This window comes from Asterias rubens, chromosome 17 (assembly GCF_902459465.1).
Source record: "Asterias rubens chromosome 17, eAstRub1.3, whole genome shotgun sequence".
NCBI classification, from domain to species: domain Eukaryota; kingdom Metazoa; phylum Echinodermata; class Asteroidea; order Forcipulatida; family Asteriidae; genus Asterias; species Asterias rubens.
The window spans coordinates 10,961,655-10,989,629 of NC_047078.1; the positions used below are offsets into that span (position 1 = coordinate 10,961,655).

The window sequence follows — 27,975 nt, forward strand, 5'->3', positions numbered from 1 at the left end:
TTTGACAATTAACAAACATGTCCAGTGCCTTTTATTATGAGAAATCTAATTCATCGAAACTGTTACATAACCAATGGGGGGAAAAGTCAGAGAATAGACTCCAACATGTCCAAGTTGTTTAGACTCGTGATTACAATGTACGCCTTTGGCTCTTACATTCTATTCACGAATCTACACTTTCTCGTCCATTCTCCAAAACCCAATTACTTCAGAAATGTTTTGATCCTATTCTATAACCTTCAACATCTAGGTACAGATGCATCACTTGTCATTTTTGCATGTCATGTGACAGAGGTTTGCTTAAAATGGTTAAATAAAGTTAAAAAATTTGACATTCCGCAGCTAATTTGGTTATGCATATTAGATGATCAAAAACTCAATATTTTGCTTGAGAACCATTTTTTTCGGAATCAGCACACCTGAAATAATATATTTAAAACTCTTGTTCCCCGCTTGTACCCCAAAATGCCCCAAAAACCTTGTCTATGGCTCTTTTTCAGAAATCCCACTAGACTTATAGACCAATTGCGCAACCAATGTTTACATGTGATCACGTGACCTGAGATGGAATAGAAAAACACTACACAGTAAAGACTTTGGAAGACTCATACCGATGGACCATAATAATTGGCTGTATTTTTGATAAATAACTATTGTAACTCAAAACAAGCCCTTTTAATAATGTTGAATGTTGTTACATTGATTTAAATCACATTTTCTGTTCCATAAATCAAGTACAAGTGTATTCTATACAAAAGAGGTTTCTTTTTAGAGTATAATTCATCATCATCATCATCATCATCATCATTCTCTTGATCCATCAAGGGGGACGTAGAGCCGCCCAACCAATGCGCTCTGCTGCCGAATGCCACATTTGCCCGGGACTCGAAGTCTGCTTCCAGTTGGCCGACCAAGGTGCTGCGAGGTCGGCCTCTTGGCCTCTTCCAGGCTGGGCAGGGGCGGGATCCTCCCCGTGGGCAGGTGTATCCTCTGGGAGCCGTCTGACATGGCCAAAGAGGGAATGACGTCTCCGGGAGATAGTCACGTGGATATTCTCGATGCCTGTGGTCTCTGAGATTGTTGCAGTAGTGATGAAATCAGACCAACGAACAACAAGAATGCGTCATTGACACCTGAGGCTGAAGGCTTGGAGCTTTCGTGTGTCATCAGCTTGGAGTGTCCATGTCCCTGAGCCATACAGTAGGACAGGGAGGACACAGGTCGTAAATACCCTCAGCTTGGTTGTGAGCTTGAGGCGTTTGTTCCTCCAGACACAATTTACATGTAGTTGGCCAAAGGTGGATGAGGCAAGCCCAAGACGTCGGAGAATGTCGGGGGAGGAGTAGGCTGAGGAATGGATGTCACAGCCGAGATACCTGAACTTCTGTGTGAATTCGACAGAGTTACCCTCAACCGTGACTGAGGCGAGATTTTGGCCGAGGCTGGTACAATTCTGGATCTTGGTTTTGACCCATGACATGTGCATCCCCATCATCCCAGCTTCTTCCTCGAATCTTCGAAGTGAGACAGGCCACTGGGTGGGCTCTCCTAGAAACAGTGCAGCGTCGTCAGCATAGTCCATATTTGTAAAGGATGTGTCCCCAACCATTATACCGAAGTGTGCCTGACAGCGGTTTAGGATCCAGTCGATGGTGCAGCAGAATAATGTTGGAGCAAGGATGCAGCCCTGACGAACACCTGAGGTGGTAGAGAATTGGTTGGAAACGTCACTTCCGATACGTACAGTGGATGCACTGCCCACGTGCAGGTCAACTGAAGCAGTAATGGTGGACACCGGTCGCTTTCAGGGCCTTCCAACGAGCATCGCGATCCACCGAGTCGAACGCTGCCTTGACAGGCGAGTAGGGGTTCTAAGCGGGAGAGCAGAACATGGCTGAACACATTCCAGGGACAGACAGTAGAGTTATAAGTCTGTAACTGCTGCACTGGTTTCGATGACCCTTTCTTTGTACAGGGAGATGATGATGCCATCCCTCCATTAAGCAGGAACCATGCCAGAAGACCATATGTTTGGAAAGAGCTTGTGGAGGGCAGCACTGATTGGGATTTCTGCACATTTTGAGCAGCTCAGGAAAAATGCCGTCAGGTCCTGCCGCACGCCCATTGTTTAACTTCCTGATAGTACGACGTACTTCAGCCAAGGTGGGAGCGTCAGATGAGACGTCTGTGGCAGGAGATGTGCCTGAAGCCTGTGGAGTAAGGTCTGGGCAGGGCGTAGCTAAGGGGTGGTTGAGCACGGTGTTGTAGTGCTCCCGCCAGCGGGCAAGAGTCTCCTCGACCGACTTGCAGGGAGTGCCATCAGTTTTTGTAATTGGGGAAGTGCTTTGTCCCTGTTGTGGGGGGCCGCGCATGCACTGGAAGGTTGGACGGAGGTTGTTTTTCCGCAGTCCTTCTCCGGCGTTGTCGGCGAGGTCGTTGTAAAACTCCTCGAGGTCGCTCTTGGCGTAGCTTTAAAGACACCCTTCAGTCTGCGAGATTCATCAGTGTCACCACGCAGACGTGCGTCACGCTTCTGGTCAAGTACGTCCAGAGTACTTGGAGTCAGCCAGGGACGTCGCTGGGGTCTGCCATTGCCAATGGATTCTGAAGTGGCCGAAAGAATTGATGGAATTGAGCGGCAGAAAGTATGATTAGACTGCGTAAATTTACAGAGGTTTGAGTGAGCTCATGCGCCGTGGCTTTTGCTGCGTCGTGAGGTTTGTATCGCATCAGTCTATTGAAGCCAACATCACAAAGTTTAAATTGCAGGGATTTGTGTAGACCAGTGGAATCCCTCCTGCTTTAACAACCAAAATGTGACATGTTCGAACTCATCTTGGCGACATTTTTATTTTTTTCTACTCAATTTCCTGAAAGCTCTTTGCAGAGTTGCAGTGCGTATAGTGCAACATGGAACTTGTTTATTCCATCATATTGGCTTTGGACAGTTGGAAGTGTTCAAAGGCCCCTAAAATCAATCTTACCTCAGTTACACAATTTTAACCAGATTTTACTTTGAAAGAATATCTCGAAGTTTTTAAAAACCAAAAAGAATAAATCTCTTTTTGCATTTATTAATGGGTAACTCCACAGAAGTGTTTGGCTTGCATGAATTTTAAAAGTTAATGTAATGCTTCAAAGAGGTTATTTCATGCAAAGTAGACTTGAAAACTAAGCCGTCAGAAACAACTTTTTCTTTTTGTCTTTTGTTATTATTATTTTTTTTTACAACTTGAGCGGGTGCGGGTACCCTAAAAATTGCAGGAAACTTTGTTCCCATGGATTATACATGGTATTTGGCATCCACAAAATAACTTATTAAATGTTTTAATTTTTTTGTTGTATATTATTATAATGCTATTGTTTGAATTTTAGCGCCACGAGCACTTCTGTGGATATGTGCACTTTATAAGTTTTCATTATTATCGTTATTATTATTAAATATCGGCTTTGTTACCTATTTACTCCAATCCAGCAGGGTATAATTTAAAACCATGAGGAAATATTATGCATGCATAGGCCCATAATATGTTTTTTAAGTACATGTATGGGTATCGAAATGTCCCGTCAGTCACGCAAAAACATGAACAAATTGCTTATTTTTTTATAGCCCTAAAAGGATATATTCTTTGTTCCACATTTAATCTATCTTCTATCTTCTAGGAATTGGCCTTACAACTAAACATTTTTGTTTACTGATATTTTGTAAAGAAAATATGACATCTCAAGATGCGTCTGGTCAGTCACAGTGATTTCCAGCCTGTCATGATCCACCTTGTTCACCCGAGATGACCTCAGACCCCGAGATGACTTCAGGTCAGTGATGACTTCAGACTGAGTTAGCTTCAGACCCGAGATGACTTTGCAAAGAGATGACTTTGGACTGAGATGACTTGAGACCAAGTTAGCTTCGGACCCGAGTAGACTTTGGAGCGAGTTAGCTTCAGACTTGAGATGACTTTGGACCAAGATGACTTCAGGCCCGAGATTACTTCAGACCGAGTTAACCTCAGGACCGATTTGACCTCGACCCGAGATGACTTTGGACAGAGTAAGCTACGGACCAGAGGTGACTTCGGAACAGAGTTGGCTTCGGACCCGAGATGTCTTCGACCAAGTTGACCTCGGACCCGATGACTTTGGACCGGGTTGACTCGGACACGAGATGACTGATTCCTTCGGACCAAGTTGACTTTGGATCGAGTAGACCCTAATTACACTAAACCTACACTATACACGCCTTATCGACTATCTTCAAAACCATCATTTCTAGCATTTCTAACATGTGAGATAGGACAATTGGCAGTGTCCTAGGGAATTCTGTTCGCCGGAGATTTGTCCCCCATTGGAAAATAAAATGGGCTGTAGGTAGGAGGATGATTCAAAAGAGGGCGCTATCGGAAGGTGTTTGTACACAGTTTGCCATAGGCATATGGCCCGGTAGGACCATATCTCCTGCCACAGCTGCCCCCATGCCTGAACCTGCATACATATGTATACATACGCACGGCCGATCTCTAGGAATTATGTTTACATCTCTATGAAATAGTCAAAAAGATAGGGTGCCGTGTTAATGTACGCTTGCTTGCCCAGTTCCTTGACATCTGTATCTGTATCTGTCGAATACTGCAACAACTCCTCACAGGGTTCAAGTTGCAGGTGTTATGTGGCAAGTTGACAAAAATTAGTGATGAGCTCCCCTTATGAAAGTGGTCATTTGGATTTTATCTAGCCTAGCCTAGTCTACAGTTCAATGAGTCTATTGATGGAGCTTCTCTTTACTGGTAGGCGGTTCCATTCAATGAGGGTTCTTGGGACAAAGGAAAAGTCGTAACAGTCCTTATTGGATGAAGGGTGGGTGAACGAAACAGAAGATGATTTCCTAGTGCAAGTTTAGTTTCCTTTTGGTTTGAGTTTATACTGGTCTGTGTCGATAGCAGTTTTATGGTTAACAGATTGATAGGAGTGTTATCCTGGCGATTGCTCTACGTTCCTCCAAGGTTTTCCATTGCAATCTACTGATCACTGAGGAGACGCTACTCTTACGATGGGAGTCTTTGCATACAAATCTAGCTGCTCTACGCTGTACCGCTTTCAGTCTATTTTTGTGTTCTTGATGGTGCAGGTTCCATACACTAGCGCAGTACTCGAGCTTGGGTCCGACCTACCTCCATGGGTCTGACCAGGGTTTTATATAAGCAGTTTCCTTTACATGTGTAGAGCAATTGTACAGATTTCTGCGAAGTAATCCTGGAAATCGTTGGAAATGTGACTCGCCCAGCTCAGGTTATGATTTATCTCTTACCCAGGTAGGTACATACATGTACATTTGGCAGACTGTAGTGGTTCATCGTTCATTATGTATGTTGACTGGAGTGTTTTTTTTCTCGTGCGTAAAGTGCAGTGCGTAACATTTTATTTGCTGACATTAAATGTTATCTGCCAGGTCGATTCCATCTTGCAAAGTTGGCTGATGTCGTTCTGTAGCTTTTGATTATCATCTGGGGTTTTTATCTCTTGATATGAAATGCAGTCGTCAGCGAGGAGCCTCATTTGTGAAGTTATCCCATCTGGAAGATCGTTTAGGTACAGAATAAATAGTAGTGGACCAAGAAACAGTACCCTGTGGCACACTTGATGTAACTTGAATAGATGAAGATAAAATTCCCCCCAGGAAGACTTGTTGAAAACCTTTTTGTAAGGAAATTACTGGCCCACTTATTAAGTGGACCAGTAAATCCAGCTTGAAAGAGTTCGTGTAGGAGTCTCTGATGAGGAACAAGGTTGAACGCCTTTTTAAAGTCCATAATTTTAAAGTCTGCTTGACCTCTGCTGTCGAGGATTTTGGTAAGGTCGTCGACAGCCAGGGCTAGTTGAGTCTCGCAAGATCGACCTTTGCAAAAACCATGCTGGTCGTTGTTGAGGACATTAAATGATGGACAGGATGGGACATGATGTTTGAATGGAAGTGTTCAAGCAATTTGCAAGGAATTGATTTCAGAGAAACTGGTCGGTAGTTGGCTGGATTAGAGCGATTTCCCTTTTTGAATTACATAAATATTAGTACATGTAGGAGAGACATTTGCATTAAGCCAATCATCAGGTAGTTCCCCAGCAGTTAAAGACTTTTGGTAGATCTGTTGAAGTAAAGGAGCAATACTATTTGCACACACTTTTACGATTTTTGCAGTGATGTTGTCAGGTCCAGGTGCTATTTGTATTTTCAGTTCTTTTAGAAGCTTTGATATGCAGCAAGTAGTGATTTTATTAGGGGACATATCAGGGGTTTGCCTATTCGTCACAGTTGGAATGTTACTACAATCCTCTTTGGTAAAAACCAATTGAAATTGCTTGCTGAGAGTGGTTGCTTTCTCCAGTGCTGACACAGCAATATTATTTGTAGTTTTACATGTAAGTGCAGACACTCAAGATGAACTCTTCCTTAAGCTCTTTATGTACATGTAGTTCCAGAAAGGTTTGGTATTTACTTGCCGTTAAACACCCTGGACAATACTGGTAATTGTCACTTGGTGTATCTCAACATAATATATGCATAAAATAACAAACAAATCAATTGGTCGACGAAGTTGTGAGATAATAATGCAAGAAAAAACACCTTGCCACACAAAGTTTTGGGTCAGATCCAAAACTGCCCCTACTGTAAGTGACGGGACGAAAAATTAAGTACATTTAGTCGCATATATTATGTAAGGAGTGTTAAAAAAACAAAATTAGCTGCCTACATTCACATGTCAGTTGTGCTCTATTACTGATAAAATGTTTTACCCCCATCATGGTAGCGACAGAATATAAATAAGAGACTGGATGGAATGCAGAAATTATGAAATTTTGGTACTCGATGTACAATATTAATTTTCATAAAATTTAATAAGAGGTATAACAACAAATTTCATGCCATTTCAAAGTAAAACTATTGCCCTTCTTACTACACTTCTACATCACAGCTTGATCTTTTCTGTAGAAAAAAAAAACTGAATTAAAAACAAAATGGTGGTGTGACGGGACGGAAATTTGTCAGTATGTGTAAATATTGGGTTTTTATCTGAAATCTTTAAAAAGTTTGATTAACAAAGTTATTTTTGCAAAATACTAGCACTCAAAACGTTTTTTTCTACTTCAATGGTGTTTGCCATGTAGAGAGTAGGCCTACAAAAATTTCAGAGACTTTTTGTTTTGCCATTGACAATGCATGTCGGAAAATACCTGATGAACCAAAAATGATGGATGGAGGGTAAACTCAGTAAAAACTGCTCCAAGGACCTATTACAGTAATAATTTCATATTAGAGTCAGAATATACTAAAAAAGATATGAAATTAATTGATGTTCCGTTGCACTAAAATTCTGTCCCGTCATGAACATTTTGAATTGTCCTGTATAAACTTGGGTACCAAATATATGAATTCAAACTCTGGTGTTTCTGATCAGCAGAGTGTGGGTTCGAATCCCCAGCCGTAAAGCCTTCGGTCCCATGTGTTGTGTAACGCATGTAAAAGAACCCAGTGCACTTTTCGAACTGAGAAGGGGTTCGCCCCGGTGTTCCTGGCTGTGGCTGCTGTATGCGCCGTAGCACCTTGTAAACCCTTATAAGGTGCTAAATAGTTGGTTCTCAAAATTCATCACTGCAATTACTTATTATTCTGAAAGTTTGTCAACATGTCCTCAGCGCCTTGAGTACCTCGTTTGGTAGATACGTGCGCTATAAGACTTCAACATTATTATTATTAATATTATTATTATCTATGAAAAAACAGTATTTTAGTGTTGTATCTAAACTTAGTTTTGTAAATTGATGGCTTCACCACAGGCTTGGGGGTTCAGTTATATAGCCTGGTAGAAACCCACCAATTGATTTGGTAAAATATTTATAATAGTTATTACTTAGCATTTTTTGGCCGTCTAGGTACACTGCTGCATGAACTTGAGTGTTTAGAAGAAAGGCGGCATAATAGGGACCCTTTATTGACATTTCAAAACAAGTGCGTGAATTTATGTGATGTTAGACGTATGCCGAACTTGGGGTCCTTTGCAGAAAATGACCTCCGTTGTGCTTCGATTGCGTTTTGCGGGCTTGAAATTCTCCTCTCACTATCTCAGGTGGGCTTTGACATCAGACAAATAAAAATAAAGCTCATATCACAGTTGTTTTTGGTTCTATAATTCAATTAAAATTCTATCTCAAGACTTCAGTGCGTGAATACAGAGTACACACACTAGGAAGCACCCATTTCCATCAGACGCCATTTGGACTTTTTAGTTTCGGTCTTAATTAAAAAAAAATTAACTGAATTATTTTAAATTCTCAGGGATTCTTTTTGAAAAAGTGGAATATAAAGTTGTAGGAATAACTTTTGATTTGTGGTTTGACACTGCAAAAGCCGGTCACAAACAAACAAGTTTTTGACAGCGCAAGGCTTGAAATTTGCGTGGAATATAATATTGTGTGCAGGCTTGAAACAGTGGGTGTGCACAAACTAAATCGCGAGGAGTGAAGTTGGGGTGAAGTTTGCGCCCATACCTTATGGTTTATACAGACGTTTTTTTTTATAAATCTGTATCTGTCTGCTATATGGTATCATACCATGGAGCATGCATGGAGACAGACAGAAACAGATTGTGTGCAAACAACATTAGTAACAACTCCACGGTTCAGACAACTTGACTTTGAGACAACTTGACGGATGGCCAAGACAAGTCGACGGTTGAGTGGCCGACCTCCGTTACTGTCATGTTTTACACAAACTTTCCTGTATAATTCCTGCGACTCTATAATTTATCATTAATATTTATCAATTATTATTTATCACAAGAAGTGTGGTGTCCCAGTGAAGCCATACTTGCAGAAACATCTGTTAGTGACTATTCGAGACTTTTTGTAAAAAACAGACTATAACTCTAGTAGGTGTAGCCAGCTAGCAGTTGTCTTCCATTTATTCAAAATTACAGGTTAAAAAAACAATTAAAGCACTAAATATTTAATAACATACAGCTCTATTATGAGAAGATTATACTTTTATTTACTTTATACCAACAACAATAACAACTCGATCTTGGTACGGTACATTGGTACAAAAATGAAAATGCCGCGGGGTCATGGTAAAAAAATAAAGAAATGTATCAATTATCCATTTGCCCGAATATTAAACCCACCCACCATATATTAATATACCCCCACCCCAGGGGAATGCCCGTGCATCATTGCCAAGTCACTAGTCAGTGCATCCCCCACCCCCAGGCCGCTACTACCCTCCCGCCCCGCACTGAGCCGCCCCCGTCACGGCCATCCGTCGACTTGTCTTTACCCCAAGTGGAGTTGTCTGTCGGTTAAATAAATCATCCGCCGAGTTATCCGAACCGTCGAGTTGTCTGAACCGTTGAGTTGTCCGAAAATTCATCTTATAAATATTTGAGCATAAACAACGACAGGCAACTTTATTCTCAGCATGATTAAGCCTGATGAAAATACAGACCGTGAGTAAACTGCATAGCTTCTATCACTGGTGCAGCTTGCACAATTTCGCGGTAAACGGGAATCAAAGTTGGGGACCGAAAACATATGAGGGTCGATAACGTATGACGCTACGATATGTCTTGCGACAAAAATGTAATTAAATTTGTTTAATAGTAATTGAACAAGATGTTTGATTTATTTTGCACGCCATACTAGCTTCTGAATATTCAATAATTACCAACCAATGAAAGGTTTGAAAACATATGACGTCGCTCCAATGTCGTACTGCAGCCATTGGCACTGTAAAAATAGTGGATAATTTTTTCTCGCAACAGAAAAACAAAACTTTCGGAAGATTTCAACACACGATGAAGTGAACTTCAGTGTAAGTGTCATTGTAGAAAGGTTGGATAGATGATTTAAAAAAAAATCATTTAGTTTTTGATTGTGTACAATATTTGTTTTGATTTGAGATTACACGGATGGCAAGGATTATTCTTTGATTATACATTGTATTTATTCAAGAACTGCTACATGTCTGTTACTAGGTAGCCATGTTTTAAGTCTGCCAAGAGAGGGCGCTATTACAATAACATGTAACATCACCACATCTTCCTTTCTTTAAATAAAGAAGTTCATAATATGAAGTTATTGTCCTGACAGTGTATATAGTTCAAAGTTCTACATTCCAGTTGATACGCGTATCGCGATGCGGTAGTGTTATGAACACGATGTGGAAAAGTTCAGTGTTCATTCTCGAAGACTGGTGTTTATAAAAACAACTAAATTTCCTCAAGAAAACTTTAAGTCTACGTCACTCTACTTACCTGTAGAGCAAATTACTACAATTGCATATTCCCTATGCGCCGCTAGGTAACACTAAGACTTTTTTACAACAAGTGCAACAGCGCCCTCCATCGCCCAGTGCACACCGGCGCGAACGCCATGCGCAATCGCCCTCTTTCTCTCTTAGCTCCGAACAGGTGACACGTTAATTTTTTAGGCTCCCTCGAAAATTGTTACTTTCCGTTAAACCGAGTCTCTTTGAGATATAAAATACACTGTGTTATTTTATTACTTTGATAAAGACGTGTTTGTAGAGTGTGTGTGTCGTCTTTATTAATTTTCTTAGTTGATAAAATGAGTTCTAGAAAGGCAGGGAGGGGTCGCACAGTCGCTACCGGGGATACTTCCCTTTCCCTGGGACAGCTCGACTCCTCGGGGGGCTACGCCGTTGACGGTCCGTCGTCGGCGCAGTCCTCCCAACCTTCACAGCCCCTGCGTGCTGCGTCGGTCGTGGACCCCGCTGACTTCGGGGGGAACATTTCCCGTTCCCCCTCGTCGGTCAGCGTCCAGGGGTCCAACCTGTCTAAGGGTAAACGCTCCGGGGCCTTCCACGCCACGCCTTCCACGCCTGCCGCTAAGCCACCCACTGGCCTACTGCGGACGGAGGGGGTCCCCCCTCCGCGTGTCTCAGTACGCCACTCCCCATCCAGTCCAACCGAATCTCCCTCGGTGGCCGTGGTGGGGGACGGGGTTGAGTTTGCCGACCGTAACCCGGCCGCTCATGCCATCGGGCTGGGCGCTCTGGCGGTCGGTAGGCAGATTGCCAATGCCGAGCCGGCGAACTGGGGTTCCCCCGGTATCCCGCGCTCGGTGTGTTCGTCCTCATCCTCAGGTTTTACCCGTTGCTCTGGGGTCCCCGTGACACAACCCTTGTCCGAAGGGACATCTGAGGCCACCCCATCCCTTTCTTCCCGCCGAGGGAAAAAGGTCAAAAAGGGGAAAAGGTCACGGCACTCTTCGAGCTCCAGTGATTCCTCCCACAGGGGCAAACGTCACCGCGGTGACTCGCTTTCACCGGCCGACTTCATGGAGGTCTTTCAACGTTGACCGCCACCCTGGCGGGCAGGTTAGAGCAGGGCCATGGCCCAGTGGCTCCGCCCGTTTTGTCGGCCCTTCATGGCGTGTCAGCCCCGCCGGGTTTTCCGGCCCGGGTCGACGCACCGGTCCCGTTCGACCACCAGTGGGTGGCCTCGGGTAGTGGTATCCCTCATACCGTGAGCAGGGCCCCGGCGTCTCCGCCGTGCCACCGCTCGGTACCGGTGCCGACACAGACTCGTGTCCCAGCGGTATCCCTGGCCACTGTGGGGCCACCTGTGACCGCCAGGACTGTAACATCCCTGTCGGGGATCAGTTTGCACCCGACGTCAGAATTTTCTGATTCGGGTTCAGCTATGGGCCATGATGATAGTACTGGGTACTCGCCCGGGACAAGTCGTCCCCCTGGGGACGACTTGTCCCCGGAAGAGGACGAGTTGTCCGCTATGCAGCGGTTGTCAATTCGTGAGACTGAGTTGCGGCTCGTTCAGCGGGACATGATCCGAGCGCTGAACCTGCCGGCCGTGGCCGACCCCCCTCCTTCTGAACGACAGTCTTTCAAGAAGAGGTCGGGTCCAGCTCCATCGGCCCAGAATATATTTCCGACTCTGCCCCTGGATCGTGTTTGCACGGAGCGTATGGATGCAGTTATACTCCTTTCCGAGTATTTGGCCTTGAATCTTCTTCAGTGTGGTCCCTCTTTCTCCCAGCGGCTGTGGCTCCGGCAAGGGCTTGGCTCAGGCTCCTTGGCCTTATGGCCAGCATGGTGGACTTGGTGGATTTTTGTCGACTCCGGATGCGGCCAATTCAGCTCCATCTGCTGTCTTTTTACCGCCCTCGACACCACCCTATCCACCTGCCGGTACCCACTACGCCCTGGCTGATCCCGCACTTGCGGTGGTGGCTGGACGAGGCCCATCTCACTCAGGGGCGCGTGTTCCGCCCCCCTCAGCCTTCGGTGACCATTGTCACCGATGCGTCACAGCAGGGCTGGGGGGCGACCCTCCACCCGCGCCAGATCGCGGGACAGTGGGGCCCGGAACAACGCTTGTCCCACATCAATGTCCTAGAGTTGATGGCGGTCTTCAATGCCCTTCGGCATTTTCAGACTGCGGTGTCGGGACGCGCGGTGCTCGTGCGGTGCGACAAACCACGGTCGTGGCTTATGTCAACCGCCAAGGAGGCACCCGGTCGACGCAGTTGTGCGCCCTGACTTGGGAGCTCCTTCACTGGTGCATCCGCCAGGGCGTTGCTCTGTCGGCAGTCCACATCCCGGGGGAAGAGAATGTGACAGCCGATGCCCTCTCCAGGGGCTGGATTGCCCCGACAGAGTGGTCCTTGCTCCCTCAGGTGGCACAGACCCTCTTCCGGCTGATCGATCGACCCCACGTAGACTTGTTTGCCTCACGGGCAAACAATCAGCTGCCAACGTATTGCTCAAGGGTTCCAGACCCCAACGCATGGCAGATCGACGCCCTGTCGATTCCGTGGAAGGGCCTCCTGGCCTACGCCTTTCCGCCATTCTCACTCATCCCCCGGGTGTTGACCAAGATAGAGACCGCCCACTGCCGGGTGCTCCTCATAGCCCCGTTCTGGCCGCGTCAGCCGTGGTTCCCGCGACTCGTGAGGCTCCTGGTCCACCGCCCGGCTTTCCTGATGGCTCCCCGATTTCTTCCAATCGAGCGATCTGTCAGCTGGCAAGGGGCATGTTTGTATCCCGGCCTCCAGTACACAAACTTGTCCCGTCTTGGGACCTCCAGAGTGTTCTCTCCACTCCAGCAGGTCCCCCATTCGAACCCCTCAGCAACGCTCATTTGCTGCAGTTGTCGATAAAGGTTTCCTTTCTGTTGGCAGCTGCTACGTCGCGCAGACGTAGCGAGCTCCACGCCCTGACATTGGCACCGGGTCACATTCGTTGGGAACCCGGTGGTGTCCGGCTGGTTCCTTCCGCAGGTTTTCTGACGAAGAATCAGTCTGATTCTTTTCAGCCTCCGGACATTTTCGTTCCGGACTTAAAATCCTTCTCTGCGGTTGCGGCTGACAGGCTTTTGTGCCCTGTCCGGGCGCTTAAATGGTACATAAGCCGCACCAAGCCTATCCGCTCTGGCCATCACCAACTATTCTTGGCCTCGACTCCCTCATCAACCGGTAACGCGCGATACTATAGCTCGCTGGATTGTTACCGCCATCCGCTCCGTTCTGGGCGGGTGGCCGGCGGCCGAGGCCAATGTTCACGCCCACGACGTACGCGGGGTGTCGTCCTCTTGGGCATTTTTTAAAGGTATACCAATAGAGGAGATAACCAAGGCAGCCTGTTGGAAGAGTTCTACAACCTTCTCACAGTGCTACCTGAAGGACGTACTCCAGACTGACGGCCAGGCAGGCCGTGCGGTGTTGCAGTCGGCCTCCCGTGGGTCATCCTCCCGCTAGTCCTCTTCGCATCAAGTCTTCACCCTCGGTGAGTTCTTGTCTGTATGCCATATATTTGTGCCACTGTTTAACATTGATAATGTTTTTTCCTTGTCCTATGGGGACGACACCCCCGGGTCGTGTGCGGACAATGTGGCCCCCATATTTTACGTTTCTTATTCTTGCAACAGCTGGTGCCTCCTTCCAGTCGCGCCTCGTTGCCATGACGCCATAATAATTGTATGATGTGCAATAGTCCTGCGTATACCCACCGCCTTCCAAAACGGTGCTAGTCTATGCAATTGTAGTAATTTGCTCTACAGGTAAGTAGAGTGACGTAGACTCCCCCCCACAGTAGTGTGGGTAGGGTCTACGAACGAATACTTACCTGTAGAGCATCCCTCCCGCCTGCCCCACTATACTTGGTTCTTGTATACTTGTACGTATGAGTTTCCGAGAAAGAGGGCGATTGCGCATGGCGTTCGCGCCGGTGTGCACTGGGCGATGGAGGGCGCTGTTGCACTTGTTGTAAAAAAGTCTTAGTGTTACCTAGCGGCGCATAGGGAATATGCAATTGTAGTAATTTGCTCTACAGGTAAGTATTCGTTCGTAAACCCTACCCACACTACTGTGGGGGGGAATTTATGAACTTGAAGATAATGCTGTACACTCATTAACGCTGTAAACTCATGAACGCTGTAAACTAATTAATGCTAAGTTTAACTGTGACTGTAAGTAAGGTTTGGCAAGTCTCGCGATTTATAGATCAAGTCTTATCGGTGGCTTAACAACTCGTCCGCTCCTGGTCATAGTAGCTGTTGGTTGAGTGATGTTGTTGTTGTTCGGCTCAACTGCTGTTGAGGTCGTGGTTGTTTCGAAATCCTGTTCTTTGTGTGACGGGCAGAAAAACGTATGTAAAACGTATTTTTTATGCTTCTTTGTTGACTTAATATATTCATTTATTCACACTTCAAACCCCGGTTCAAGCGCCCCCAGCGGTGGCTTTATTTTCAAATTTATCAATTCGGATCATTCTATACTTTGATGTCGGGAGAATAACAACTGTCAACTTCTTGTTCTTCTCCGACAGGTAATGATCTTTTCTCTTTATTTATTTCACATTTCCCCTTTATCATAAATTGCATTTACCTTCATACAATCCCTTGCATTTATACTTGTGTGGAGGCAGCGTTGTGCCGTCCCTGAGGCAGCGAGAGGCAGACGGTGAGTTAGGAGGGCGCCACCATGCGGCGGAGTTTGGTTATGCCATTCTAATGCCTCCGTCGCTGGTCGGTTGCTTTTCCGACTTCAAATTACAGGTAAACTTTCTTCTTTTTGCAAGTGTGATTTAAATATATAAACTTTAGGGCAATAAACCGGGTATAACAAACATCATTTAGATTTATCCATCAGCCCATTCAAGCTCTGGATTGTATTTTATTTTTCAGTAATTAAAGTTCAGTCAAAGTTGTAAAGTAAAACTGTCATGGCGCCGTCCATAGCAACAGCGCTCTGCTGGTACATGTGCGTTTATTTAACACGAGCCTGAGGTTTATTGTATGTGGTGAAATAATTCCTGTAGTTAATGCATCTGTGAAATGGGTAATTTACAGTACAGTTATACGTATTAAGTCTAAGTTGATTGAGCAATGTGGGCATATTTTGACGAATTAATGGTGATCCATAGTCTAGTTATGCTACAACAGCGCCCTCTACGTCATTGGTAGAGTTGTGAAATTGGTACATGTATTGACATAGTGTGTTAATTAGCTTGCCATGATGTATTATTTGGAGAAGGTTGTCTATTATTATTAAGCTGATGACTTTAAGACTTTAGAATAAATCTATATATTGTTCTGATAATTCTTAAGGGTTTTAGGACAAGATCTGGATAATCCCATGTATATTGTTTTGACTGGTAGAAACTAACTGTACTGCTGGATATAATTGTTTAATACAGGTCTTACAGATACAGGTGTATATTTCAAAACAGGAGGGTTGCAAATTAATTAATTGAGAGTTGCATTATTGCACACTCAGTATTTTACCTAATTGGATAGATTTTGGTGCACACACACTGCATGTATTCATCATACTAATGATTTCTTTTATTTTCTCTTTTCTCTTTTACTTGTTAATTGTTTACTGTTAACTTTGTTATGCCATTCTAATGCCTCCGTCGCTGGTCGGTTGCTTTTCCGACTTCCAATTACAGTTACCAAATTAAAGAGTCAATCCGAACCCACTGATGTTTCGAGGTTTCAAATTATTTTAGGCCTCGTTCGTCACACCCCCTCCACACGTGTCAGAAGTGGGATTGACTGCTGTAATTTCAAACAACAAAAGCGATGTTGTAGGCATTGAATGGTATAAAAGTTTGTCCAGTCCTGTGTGCTGCAGGTCTTGTGTAAATAAGCTGTTGAAATGAGTGCTACTGTAAAAGTCAGCAAGGATGGTGGAAAGTCTCTTCGGTTCCCTCTTCAGCAAGGAAAGCTCTCGCTACAGTCGCTGGAGGACTATTTCGAGGGTGCCATTGGCGTCACTTATATCGATAAGGATGGTGAGGAAGTGGTGCTACCCAAGGTAGACAACATGATTCTACCCCCTGAAGACAGCTGGGAGGACCATGTCTACTCCGTCGTTATCAGAGAGCAAAAACCACAGATATCTCCTTCAACAGCCCCCAGTCTCACACATGTCGTGATGGCACCTGATCGGAAGCTTCACACCTTCGAAGGCAGAGAAGATTCCTCCATAAAATCTGTTACAGTAGAAGAATTTGTATCGTCAATGAAAAACGCATTATAACGATACAACGTGCCACTTGACCAGAGGGGACAGTTTTTGCTGGATTACCTGCGTGCCGGCCCAAAGATCGAAGTAAGGTCCCTCCTCTCTGGTGGGAAAAGTGCCCAGGATTGTTTGGAGTATCTTCAGTCCTCATACGGAGAATCACTTACGAGTGGGGAACTACAACGCCAATTCTTGCAACGCCAACAACGCCAAGGTGAGTCAATCCACCAGTATGCTATTGACTTAGAGAGACTCTTTCATCGATTGCAGAAAAAGGATCGAGGCCTGTACAAAACCCCTGACACAATCATTAAGGAACAATTCGTGGATGGGATCGAGACAGAGGGACTGCGTCACTCATGCAGGGATCTCCTTGACCGAACTTCCGAGATTACATTCTGCGAGCTGAAGAACTGGGCAGTGAAGAGAGATGAACGCGAACATGCTCATCATCAAACGACACCTCGAAGTGCATCCTCTCTGCAGGTTCAAGAAAACTCAAGAGACAGAGTCACCTGTTTGGAGGAGCAGATGAAGAGAATTCTCAACAAACTAGATGCCATCACGAGTCATGCCAATGTCTCCTTCCCCAGCAGCGGGCCCCAACACTGGCAAGGCGGACCCGAATCTCCATCCCCACCCAGATGTTACAACTGCGACCAGTTCGGGCATTTTGCTCGTAACTGCCCGGCCCCTCGCCGCCAGCCAAGAAATGTTTTCCCGACACACCCGACACCTCCCCAGCAGTCGTATCCCGGTCAGCGATTCACCCAGAGCCGTAAGAATGAGATGGGAAACTAGCTCCCTTGTCTGTTTCGAGCCAGACAGCCAGGGGGAAAAGTGACGGCTTGCTGTACTGTAATACAAGAGAATTTATGACCAAGGCGACTGCTGATTGTTTTACTGTCAATGCACTCTTTGGTGAGCAACAGGTGCCTTGTCTTTTGGACACTGGCTCTATGGTGACAACTATCACCAACAATTTCTACGTCACACACTTCAAGCCAAGAGGTATACAACTGATGAGCATACCAGAGTATTTCCAGCTGGTATCAGCCAATGGCACTTCCATACCATACACTGGAGTTTTTGAAACCAACATCTCAGTCTTTGACATCACTGTTCCATCCAGGGTGGTGCTCGTCATTGAGGACTCCCGGGTATCAACCATGGCATCAGGTATTATTGGAATGAACGTCCTGAAGGAATGTTGGAGCAAATTCATGACATCTCAGGGACAGACCCATCTGAAGAAGATTGCGCCACATGACAATCACAAAGTGTGGAAGAGTGCAATGCAGACAGTGCAGAAACGTGAAGAATTTACATCGAACCAAAGTCAGATTAGTAGAGCATATCTCCGTCGGGGCCCAGCTGTATTAATCCCTGCCAAACAGATGATGATTTTACAAGCCTCAGCCAGCCCGGGTCCAGATAACACAGCGTACGTTGCAGTATTGGAATCTGGTGAATCATCCAATCTCCCCAATGGTATTCAATTGAATAGGTCATTAGTCAGTGTCCATTAGGGGAAAGTTCTCCTTCATTGTAGCGAACGACACAGATCGCGATGTTGTCTTACCAGGTCATACCTGCATCGGTACTCTATATAACGGAGAACTCATTACACCAGAGGACGAAACCCACGAGTACAACATGAAGCAAAACTCAGTGAATTGTTCTTCGATGTCTACGTCTGACAAGAATGATACACCGTCATTTTTGCATGATCTGAAGTTGGGAGATCAATTTTCACACGAAGAGGCTTCAAGATTCGAAAAGCTGCTCCAGAAGTATGACAGTGTATTCTCGAAGAACGATGGTGACTTGGGCCACACTGACACCGTCAGACATCGCATTGATACAGGTGATGCCTCCCCCATTAGTCAGCGATACCGGTCACTTCCACCATCACAATACAAAGAAGTCAGGGCACACATCCATGAGCTGCTTGACAAAGGGATCATCCGAGAAAGCTCAAGCCCATGGGCATCCCCGATTGTAGTCGTGCGGAAAAAAGACCACTCGATTCGCTTATGCGTGGATTACAGGAGACTTAATAGTTTGACGACGAAGAACGCATTTCCGTTGCCCCGAATCAATGAGTCACTTCAGGCCCTTGGGAATGCAAAGTATTTCAGCACCATGGATCTGACGTCTGGATTCTACCAAGTTGCCATGGAAGAGAGTGACATCCAAAAGACTGCCTTCACAACGCCTTTTGGGCTGTGGGAGTACACCCGCATGCCCTTCGGCCTCTGCAACAGTCCAGCAACGTTCCAGAGGTTGATGCAGCGATGTTTTGGTGATGAAGCCTTGCAGAGTCTTTTAATATACCTTGATGATATCATAGTATATTCCGCCAGTTATGAGGAACATCTACAGCGTCTCGAAATGGTATTTCAGCGATTACAAAAACACGGTTTAAAGCTGAAATTTTCAAAGTGTGACTTCTTCAAAACTCAAGTGAAATATCTTGGACACCTTATCGTGGCCGGAGACGGGGTGAAGCCAGACCCTGGTAAGATTGCAGTAGTAAAAGACTGGCCAGTGCCAACAACTGTCACAGATCTGCGATCGTTCCTTGGCTTCACTGGGTTCTTTCGCAAGTTCATTCACCGATATTCTAGCGTCACTGCACCACTTCTCAAATATCTCACAGGGACATCGCGTAAAGGAAAAATCAGAGACGGACAGAGGAGAATAGAGCTTGACGAGGCGGCACATTTGGCGATACAGTCACTAAAGTCAAAGTTGATTGAAGCCCCGGTGTTGAGGTTTGCAGACTTCTCGCTACCATTTACAGTGGAAACAGATGCAAGCAGTAAAGGGCTTGGTGCCGTGCTCTCACAACAACAACGCGATGGCTCAAAGTCAGTGGTAGCCTATGCCTCACGATCACTACGACCAGCAGAGAAGAACGATAAAAATTACTCGGCATTCAAGTTGGAGTTGTTGGGCGTATGCTGGGCCGTGTGTCAGGCATTCCGGGATTACTTGTTTGGAAACAAGTGCATCATTCTCACTGATCACAATCCCCTCAAATACTTGGATACCGCAAACCTGAGTGCAGCTGAGATGCGGTGGGTACAGCAGTTGTCAGCATTTGACTTCAAACTAGAATACCGTCCTGGACGAACGAATCAAGCGCCAGATGCCCTTTCGCGACTTGACACACGACCAGTTGATGCAGCTCTCAATTTACAGTCCACCCCAGATGCTGAGCTATCATCTTGTACCATCCGCGCCACTTGTGGTCCAGTTGGTGTAACCACAGAATTTCCTCAGATGTTGGCCCATCAAATCCAAGTAACTACTGACGAAGGCAGCCAAAGTTTACCGGGCTATTCTGCAAAGATGCTGAGAAGTTTACAAGATGAAGATTTCATTCTCCAACGGGTCATCCCCTACGTAAAGAGACAAAGACGTCCATCAGAACAAGAGAGGCAGAACGAACCAAGTGACGTTGTTTCAGTTCTTAAACATATGAACCAACTCTTCTTCAAAAATGAAGTCCTGTACCGACGTTCTATATTGCAAGGAGACGGTATGTGTGAACGATTGGTGACCCCTGCCCGACTACACGAGGAGATCCTGACTCTTTTTCATGATAATGCAGGACACTTTGGCGTAAAGCGAACCCTGAAGCTGATACAACCCCTCTTCTACTGGCAAAGAATGGAAATCTCCGTCCACACTTGGTGTCACCAGTGTGAAAGATGCAGTGTAAGCAGATGTCCTACTCGTGCTACTCGGCCCCCACTGGGAACTCTACGTGCCACAGCTCCCCTTGAGGTAGTGGCTATGGACTTTACTGTACTGGAGCAGTCATCTGATGGGTATGAAAATGTACTTGTACTCACAGACATCTTCACGAAGTACACTTGGGCAATCCCTACAAAGGATCAACGTGCACAGACTGTCGCCAAAATGCTGGTGAAACATCTCATCATACCATTTGGTGCTCTGTTGCGTCTGCATTCTGACAATGGAAAGTGTTTTCTCGCTCAGGTAGTGCAGGAGCTTTGCACGTTGTATGGCATCGGACAGTCCCACACCACACCATACCACCCCCAGGGCAATGGGCAATGTGAAAGATTTAACAGAACGCTCCATAACTTGCTTGTTGCCCTGCCAACCCATAAGAAGACAAGATGGACCGACTCTATTCCTCATTTAGTGACAGTCTACAATAACACAAAACATTCTAGTACTGGTTACGAACCCTTCTACTTGATGTTCGGGAGGAATGCTCGCTTACCCCAGCACCTTGTTCTTGGAGTGGATCGTTCTCAACTCAGCGGCGTCAGTGCTGGCTCCTTCGCTAAAAAGCATTGTGAGAATCTTGATAAGGCGCGGGCCCTTGCTACAGCGAATTTAGACAAGAAGGTAGAATTAAGAACTTCTGCATTTGAGAAAGATGTGTTTGAGAGGCCCCTTTGTACAGGAGAATTCGTATTAGTCCGAGACCGATCTCACAGAGGAAGGGCAAAGATTCAGGACTATTGGGAAACCGACCCATACATGGTAGTGAAACAGCCTTTCAAAGGACAACCAGTTTATGTGGTGCGAAACTCAAGTGGACGACAAAAAGTGCTTCATCGCTGTGAGCTGAAACATTGCCCTTGGGATGCCAGACCCCCAACCACCCCGAGCACAGAAGACGATAACACTATTGATGGTGTAACCTCATCATCAACGAGCGATGACAACTGGGGAGTGACACTAACCCTTCCCAAACAGCCACCCTCCAACGCCCCCATACCAGCCCCCTCTCCTTCAGACGCGCCCCTTGCAGTAGTTCCAGCCTCTTCTCCTTCAGACGAGCCCCTTGCAGTAGTTCCAGCCCCCTCTCCTTCAGACAAGTCCCTTGTAGCAGTTCCAGCCCCCTCTCCTTCAGACGAGCCCCTTGTAGCAGTTCCAGCCTCTTCTCCTTCAGACGAGCCCCTTGTAGCAGTTCCAGCCCCCTCTCCTTCAGACGAGCCCCTTGTAGCAGTTCCAGCCTCCTCTTCTTCAGACGAGCCCCTTGCAGCAGATCAGCTCTGTGCACCAGGTGAGAACTTTATCCTCAGAACTACCCATGACATCTCATCTGTGGAAGGACCACAGATGTCACCAACTGACACAACTGGGAGTGCTGAGACGACTACCGAAGCTATGGCAGCCGCAGGAGTGCCCAGGAAACCGAGACGCTCCAACCGCACGACGAAAGGAAAACCCCCAAGTAGGTACCAGTTTTCTAATGTTGTTCGCTTATTAACTCAAGTCAAGGATATGATGGCAGCCACTACTGAGAAAGACTTGAGTAGCTCAGATACAGACTAATTATCAGTATGAACTATTGCTGCTCCAATCCCCAATTACATGTGGAAACAGAACTGTATTGGAATGTGTGACAAAATACTGTCGTATTTATCACTGGAATAAGAACAGTTGAGGTGAGGAAGCTCAAAGGACCCATGGGCATTTCAACCTTGCTTAGTTTTCCAAAATTGTGATAATAATTGTATGTGCATTTATCTACTCACTAGTAAAGTCTTGCCAGAACAGTTGAGTTGAGAAGTTTAAAGTAGAAGTTTAGAGTAGGAGTTTAAAGTGAGGAGTTTAAAGCAGTTGTGTGTTACTCTTAAAGGTGTTGTATTTAACTGTTAACTTGTTTGACAAAAGTTTTTAAGTGTTTTAAAGTTTAGCGATAAAGTTTTGACTTGTCGTCGGGGCGACGACAAATTTGTGTGGGAGAAGATGTGGAGGCAGCGTTGTGCCGTCCTTGAGGCAGCGAGAGGCAGACGGTGAGTTAGGAGGGCGCCACCATGCGGCGGAGTTTGGTTATGCCATTCTAATGCCTCCGTCGCTGGTCGGTTGCTTTTCCGACTTCCAATTACAGGTAAACTTTCTTCTTTTTGCAAGTGTGATTTAAATATATAAACTTTAGGGCAATAAACCGGGTATAACAAACATCATTTAGATTTATCCATCAGCCCATTCAAGCTCTGGATTGTATTTTATTTTTCAGTAATTAAAGTTCAGTCAAAGTTGTAAAGTAGATAAAACTGTCATGGCGCCGTCCACAGCAACAGCGCTCTGCTGGTACATGTGCGTTTATTTAACACGAGCCTGAGGTTTATTGTATGTGGTGAAATAATTCCTGTAGTTAATGCATCTGTGAAATGGGTAATTTACAGTACAGTTATACGTATTAAGTCTAAGTTGATTGAGCAATGTGGGCATATTTTGACGAATTAATGGTGATCCATAGTCTAGTTATGCTACAACAGCGCCCTCTACGTCATTGGTAGAGTTGTGAAATTGGTACATGTATTGACATAGTGTGTTAATTAGCTTGCCATGATGTATTATTTGGAGAAGGTTGTCTATTATTATTAAGCTGATGACTTTAAGACTTTAGAATAAATCTATATATTGTTCTGATAATTCTTAAGGGTTTTAGGACAAGATCTGGATAATCCCATGTATATTGTTTTGACTGGTAGAAACTAACTGTACTGCTGGATATAATTGTTTAATACAGGTCTTACAGATACAGGTGTATATGTCAAAACAGGAGGGTTGCAAATTAATTAATTGAGAGTTGCATTATTTCACACTCAGTATTTTACCTAATTGGATAGATTTTGGTGCACACGCACTGCATGTATTTATCATACTAATGATTTCTTTTATTTTCTCTTTTCTCTTTTACTTGTTAATTGTTTACTGTTAACTTTGTTATGCCATTCTAATGCCTCCGTCGCTGGTCGGTTGCTTTTCCGACTTCCAATTACAGTTACCAAATTAAAGAGTCAATCCGAACCCACTGATGTTTCGAGGTTTCAAATTATTTTAGGCCTCGTTCGTCACACCCCCTCCACACTTGTTTTATACATTTTGCTTAGATTTGTAGCCACTTTTTAATGTTGTTTTGGCAAGATTCCGAATTGAGATTCGGCAATCAGGAGTTCCGCCCTTTTTCAGAACTTAGTTTCATTAACCTTTCTTTATTTATTATACATGAGTTTGAGTTATTAGAAAGAGATAGTTGAGCTCTTGATGAGTAATATTTCTTTAGGTGTATTTTGCACAGTTTACAAGGTTTATTTAATTGAATATTTGGGCGTTTCCAAGATGGCGGACGCCATAAAGGTTTTGGCGGGAACCTGCCAGAGGAAATACTGTTTTGTATTATTTCTTTCTTTAATGTTGCCATCCAACTACAATCGTTATTTGATGGCCTTAGTTAGTAATCGCTTAGACATTAATGTACATTTTCTAGCGATGTGCCTTTTTCTAATATTGCTTAATTCCGGGGCTGAGAGAAACCCGCCCCGTTTGTGGATTTATTAGTTGCCTTATTCTTTGAATAACTCGTAGACATAAGCACTGTATATATTAACGTTTATTTTATTGCAATATTATTGTTTCTCATTAATATTATTGATTCTATACTTTGATGTCGGGAGAATAACAACTGTCAACTTCTTGTTCTTCTCCGACAGACTGAGTGAATAAAGCCCAGAGGCCAGAGAACTAAGATATGTTTCCACATTAAAATCGTTCATTTAAACCGGTCACATTTGGATGATGGCTCGATGAAGTCACACTGCTGTGGCGGTTGTGAAGCAACTCTAAAGTGCCGCCTATTACGACGTCTCGTGCCATTGCCTGCATCTACTTGATATGAACGGTTTGGCAATGCGGCTTTAACAACTCCGCCCTGAGACCACATATTCTTAGTCGTATCCAGCAGCCTCACGGTATCTCCTACTTGAAGTAGAGGAAGGTCACGGGATCCACCCTTTTGTTTTTCCTTTTGTGCGTCCTTTCTTTGCTTGAATGCTTTACTGTCCAGATGTTTAAAACCAAGCAAGCTGTCCACCATGGGAAGATTGGAACGAATTCTTCTGTTGTACAGCAGCTCTGCTGGGGATTTCCCGCACTCAAGTGGTGTACTGCGATAAATCTGCAAAGCTCTATAGATGTCTTGGCCACTGTTAACTGTTTTGCGGATCATGTTCTTGACAATTTCCACGCCATTTTCCACCAATTTCATTGACTGAGGATAGTGTGGACTCGATGTGGTGTGTGTGAAGTCCCAATCTGCTGAAAAGCGTTTGAATTCAGCACTGGAAAACTGGGGTCCGTTGTCGGTGAACATTTCATGTGGAGTTCCCTGTCGTGAAAACACAGACTTCAAGTTGTTAATCACTGTGCCGCTGCTTGCAAATTTCTACAAATTGTGAGAAGTAGTCTACAATGACTATATAGTTCTTACTGTTGAGTGTGAACAAATCTGCTCCTACCTTTTGCCATGGGCGGTCGGGAGTAGGGTGCGGCTGGAGTGTTTCTGCCGTCTGCTTTGGCTGGTATGTTTGACATGAGTTGCAATTTTTTACCATGTCAGCTACATCTTGGTTGATGCGACGCCAATACATCACTTCTCTGGCTCTACGTTTACATTTCTCAATGCCGAGGTGACCTTCATCGATTTTCTCAAGCATGTTTCGGCGCATTGATGTTGGGATGATTATTTTAGTTCCCTTGAACAACATGTCGTCTGCTTGTGAAAGTTAATCACGTGCGTTCCAGTAATCGCTGATTGCAACTGGACATTTTTTGCTCTTCACGTCGGGCCAACCTTCATTGATGATTGTACTCAGTGTCTTGAGGGTTTCATCGCGTTTTGTCTCCAGGGCGATTTCTTTCTTCCTGTTAGAGGACACTGGCATGTTGGTCAATATTGTATTGACATAGGCTTGAATGTCATCCTCTTTGGAGCTGTCTTTATCTGCATGAGGATCGACTGCCCTTGAAAGTGTGTCAGCGGTACACATGAATTTACCCGGTGTGTAAGACACTTTCAAGTCGTAGCGTTGTACTCTGATGAGCATGCGTTGTACTCTAAATGGACAATCACACAGTGGTTTAGTGAACAACGGAATGAGTGGTTTATGATCAGTTTCCACTTCTATTTGTTGTCCGTAGATGTACTGGTGAAAGCGTTCACATGCATAGGTTGTGGCCAACAGTTCCTTTTCAATTTGGGCGTATCTTGTCTCGGCCGCTGTCATGGCTCTGGATGCATACGCCACTGGTGCCCATTCATTATAGATGCAAATTTAACATCTATTACATTATCATACTGTTGTAGTAGAACTGCACCGAGCCCATTCTTTGATGCATCAGCTGATAGCTTGATGGGTTTTTTGGGGTCATAGATCCTGAGCACTGGCGCTGTTGTCAGTTTAACTTTCAGTTCTTGCCACGCCTTCTCCTGTGCTTCAAGCCACATCCATTGATTCTTCTGGTCAAGCAAGCTGCGTAGTGGTGCTGACTTGGTAGATAGATCTGGAATGAATTTGCCCGTGTAGTTGATCATCCCCATGTATCTAGCTTGTAGTTTACTCTTATACCATGTGTATGGAGTTGAAGTTTCCATTCATCGTTGCACTGTCTATCACATCCACAAAGAATTCTTCCATATCTTCTGGAGTTTCAGTGACGTTGTGTACATTTTTCTGTCTGTACGGAGAGCTTTGTGCACCCTTGCAGGCCTTTGCAAAGCGATTTATTTTTCCACATTTTGTGCACGTTTTTCCATGAGCAGGGCATGCACCATACTCGTGTGTTTGGGCACATCGATAACATGTCTTGTTACCCTTATTCGAAGCATGTGGAGACTTTTTGGAGAAATTTCCTTTGCCATTCGATCTTCGATCTTTTGCTCGTACTGCATCTACTACTGGCTTGCCGGATGGAGCTAGCTCTTTTGCTTGTAGCTTTGTGGTTTCTGCTGCTCTGCATAGCTGCATGACTTTTTCCAGAGTGAGGTTATCTCCCCTTAAGAGTCTCTCTCTTAAGCTATCCTCTGGAATTTCACAAATGATGCGATCTCTGATGAGCGAATCTTTAAGCTCGCCGAATTCACAAGATTTACTGCGGATACGGAGCTCCGTAGCATACTGATCAATGGTTTCTCCTGTTGCTGATCTCTGGTAAAGAATCTGTGGCGTTCAAAATGTGATATTGCGCTTCGGCATGCAGAATTCCTCAAACTTCTTTAGCACAACATCTAGTTTCATACTATCATCTTCCGATTCAAAAATAAACGTGTTGTAGATGTCGAGGGTTGCCTCCCCTATGATATGAAGGAGAGTTGATGTCTGAGTCTTATCATCTTTCTCAGTTAATTCTGAAGCTACATTATACAATGTATATCGCTGCTTGAACCGTTTCCAATTATCGGCAAGGTTGCCAGTCAAATCCAATGCCGGAGGTTGTGATAATAAAATAAATATTATTATTATAGATGGGGTAGATGTGCCATTTTAGTGTTCAAGATTGTCCTTTTATTGATGAGTATTATAGATCTCTGTCAGGTACATACCCCTATTATAAAGCCTGTAATAGCTAGACAACAGGAGGAGCAAAGCCCGTCCCCCAACGTATGAGATCAGTTCGACAATAAACGTTACAACGTTTTTTTTCTCTGTCTTTTTATATCGGCAATTCTTGAGTTTTATGGCTGATTAATTTTACACCTTCTATCAATCTTCAGCTATAGTCTTGACAGGAGAAATCTTCACTTCTGACACCATGTTTTGATTTGAGATTACACGGATGGCAAGGATTATTCTTTGATTATATTTATTCAAGAACTGCTACATGTCTGTAACTAGGTAGCCATGTTTTAAGTGCCTAAAGTTTGCCAAGAGAGGGCGCTATTACAATAACATGTAAAATCACCACAATATTTTCCTGTTATGCTACTGAAAACACATGACACCACAGGATACTACTATACTATAGCCTTTCCAATAAACCACAGATCGATAGTAACTTACCCTGACGTGCCTGAAAACTCCACAGTAAACAAACCAAAGCACATAGAATTACATACGACGAAGTTTCTGCCATTTTGTCGTTCATATTTATATTAGTAATCGTATCACACTATCACTGTCAGGTTCGTGTTAAACTGTTCAGTATTAAAACTGTTCAAGGCACCAGCTGGCTGCCGTTTTGTACGTACAACCGGCTAACCCCGCATCATACAACAAGTACTTTTTGGTCCTATAATTATATACAATTACAAGCATTTGCAAGCGGTCGACGATTCGCACCCGGCCGCGATTTTTTTTTTCAAGGATGGTAAAGGCCAATAGATTTGCATACACGCTCCCATTGGCTGCCTCGCACTTGACGCTGAATTATTCATCAGTGGGGAGTCAGCTACATTAGTGATCTGAGATTATTTTTCCGTCTAGGAGATGTGGTCAGGAATGTAACAAACATATCTATGAAAGAAAATATTAAAATTTCAAAAGTTAAAGGTGACCAGATTTCGTCAAAGTTAGGTATGTCTATACACGCACTTTGTACATTGTATAGGCTATATACACACGCTAATTTGAGACAATCTGTAAT

General features: G+C 44.6%; 3 protein-coding genes across 3 annotated transcripts in view; all 3 read right to left on the minus strand.

The window, feature by feature from the left end:
• Positions 1–1,008, minus strand: part of LOC117301803 — a 37,795-nt gene extending 36,787 nt beyond the window's left edge. The window contains exon 1 of the mRNA XM_033785808.1: positions 912–1,008. Coding sequence (XP_033641699.1) covers positions 912–1,008 — 97 coding nt within the window. The remainder of the gene's footprint in view (positions 1–911) is intronic.
• Positions 1,009–1,123: 115 nt separating this feature from the next.
• LOC117301804 lies at positions 1,124–1,582 on the minus strand. The gene has a single exon (XM_033785809.1). The coding sequence runs from the start codon at positions 1,580–1,582 to the stop codon at positions 1,124–1,126; it is 459 nt and encodes a 152-aa protein (XP_033641700.1).
• A 24,373-nt stretch (positions 1,583–25,955) lies between these two features.
• On the minus strand, positions 25,956–27,465 carry LOC117301806. The gene is made up of 2 exons (XM_033785811.1): positions 27,445–27,465; positions 25,956–26,552 (listed from the first exon to the last, which is right to left on the minus strand). The coding sequence occupies exons 1-2, from the start codon at positions 27,463–27,465 to the stop codon at positions 25,956–25,958; spliced, it is 618 nt and encodes a 205-aa protein (XP_033641702.1).
• Positions 27,466–27,975: the final 510 nt, after the last annotated feature.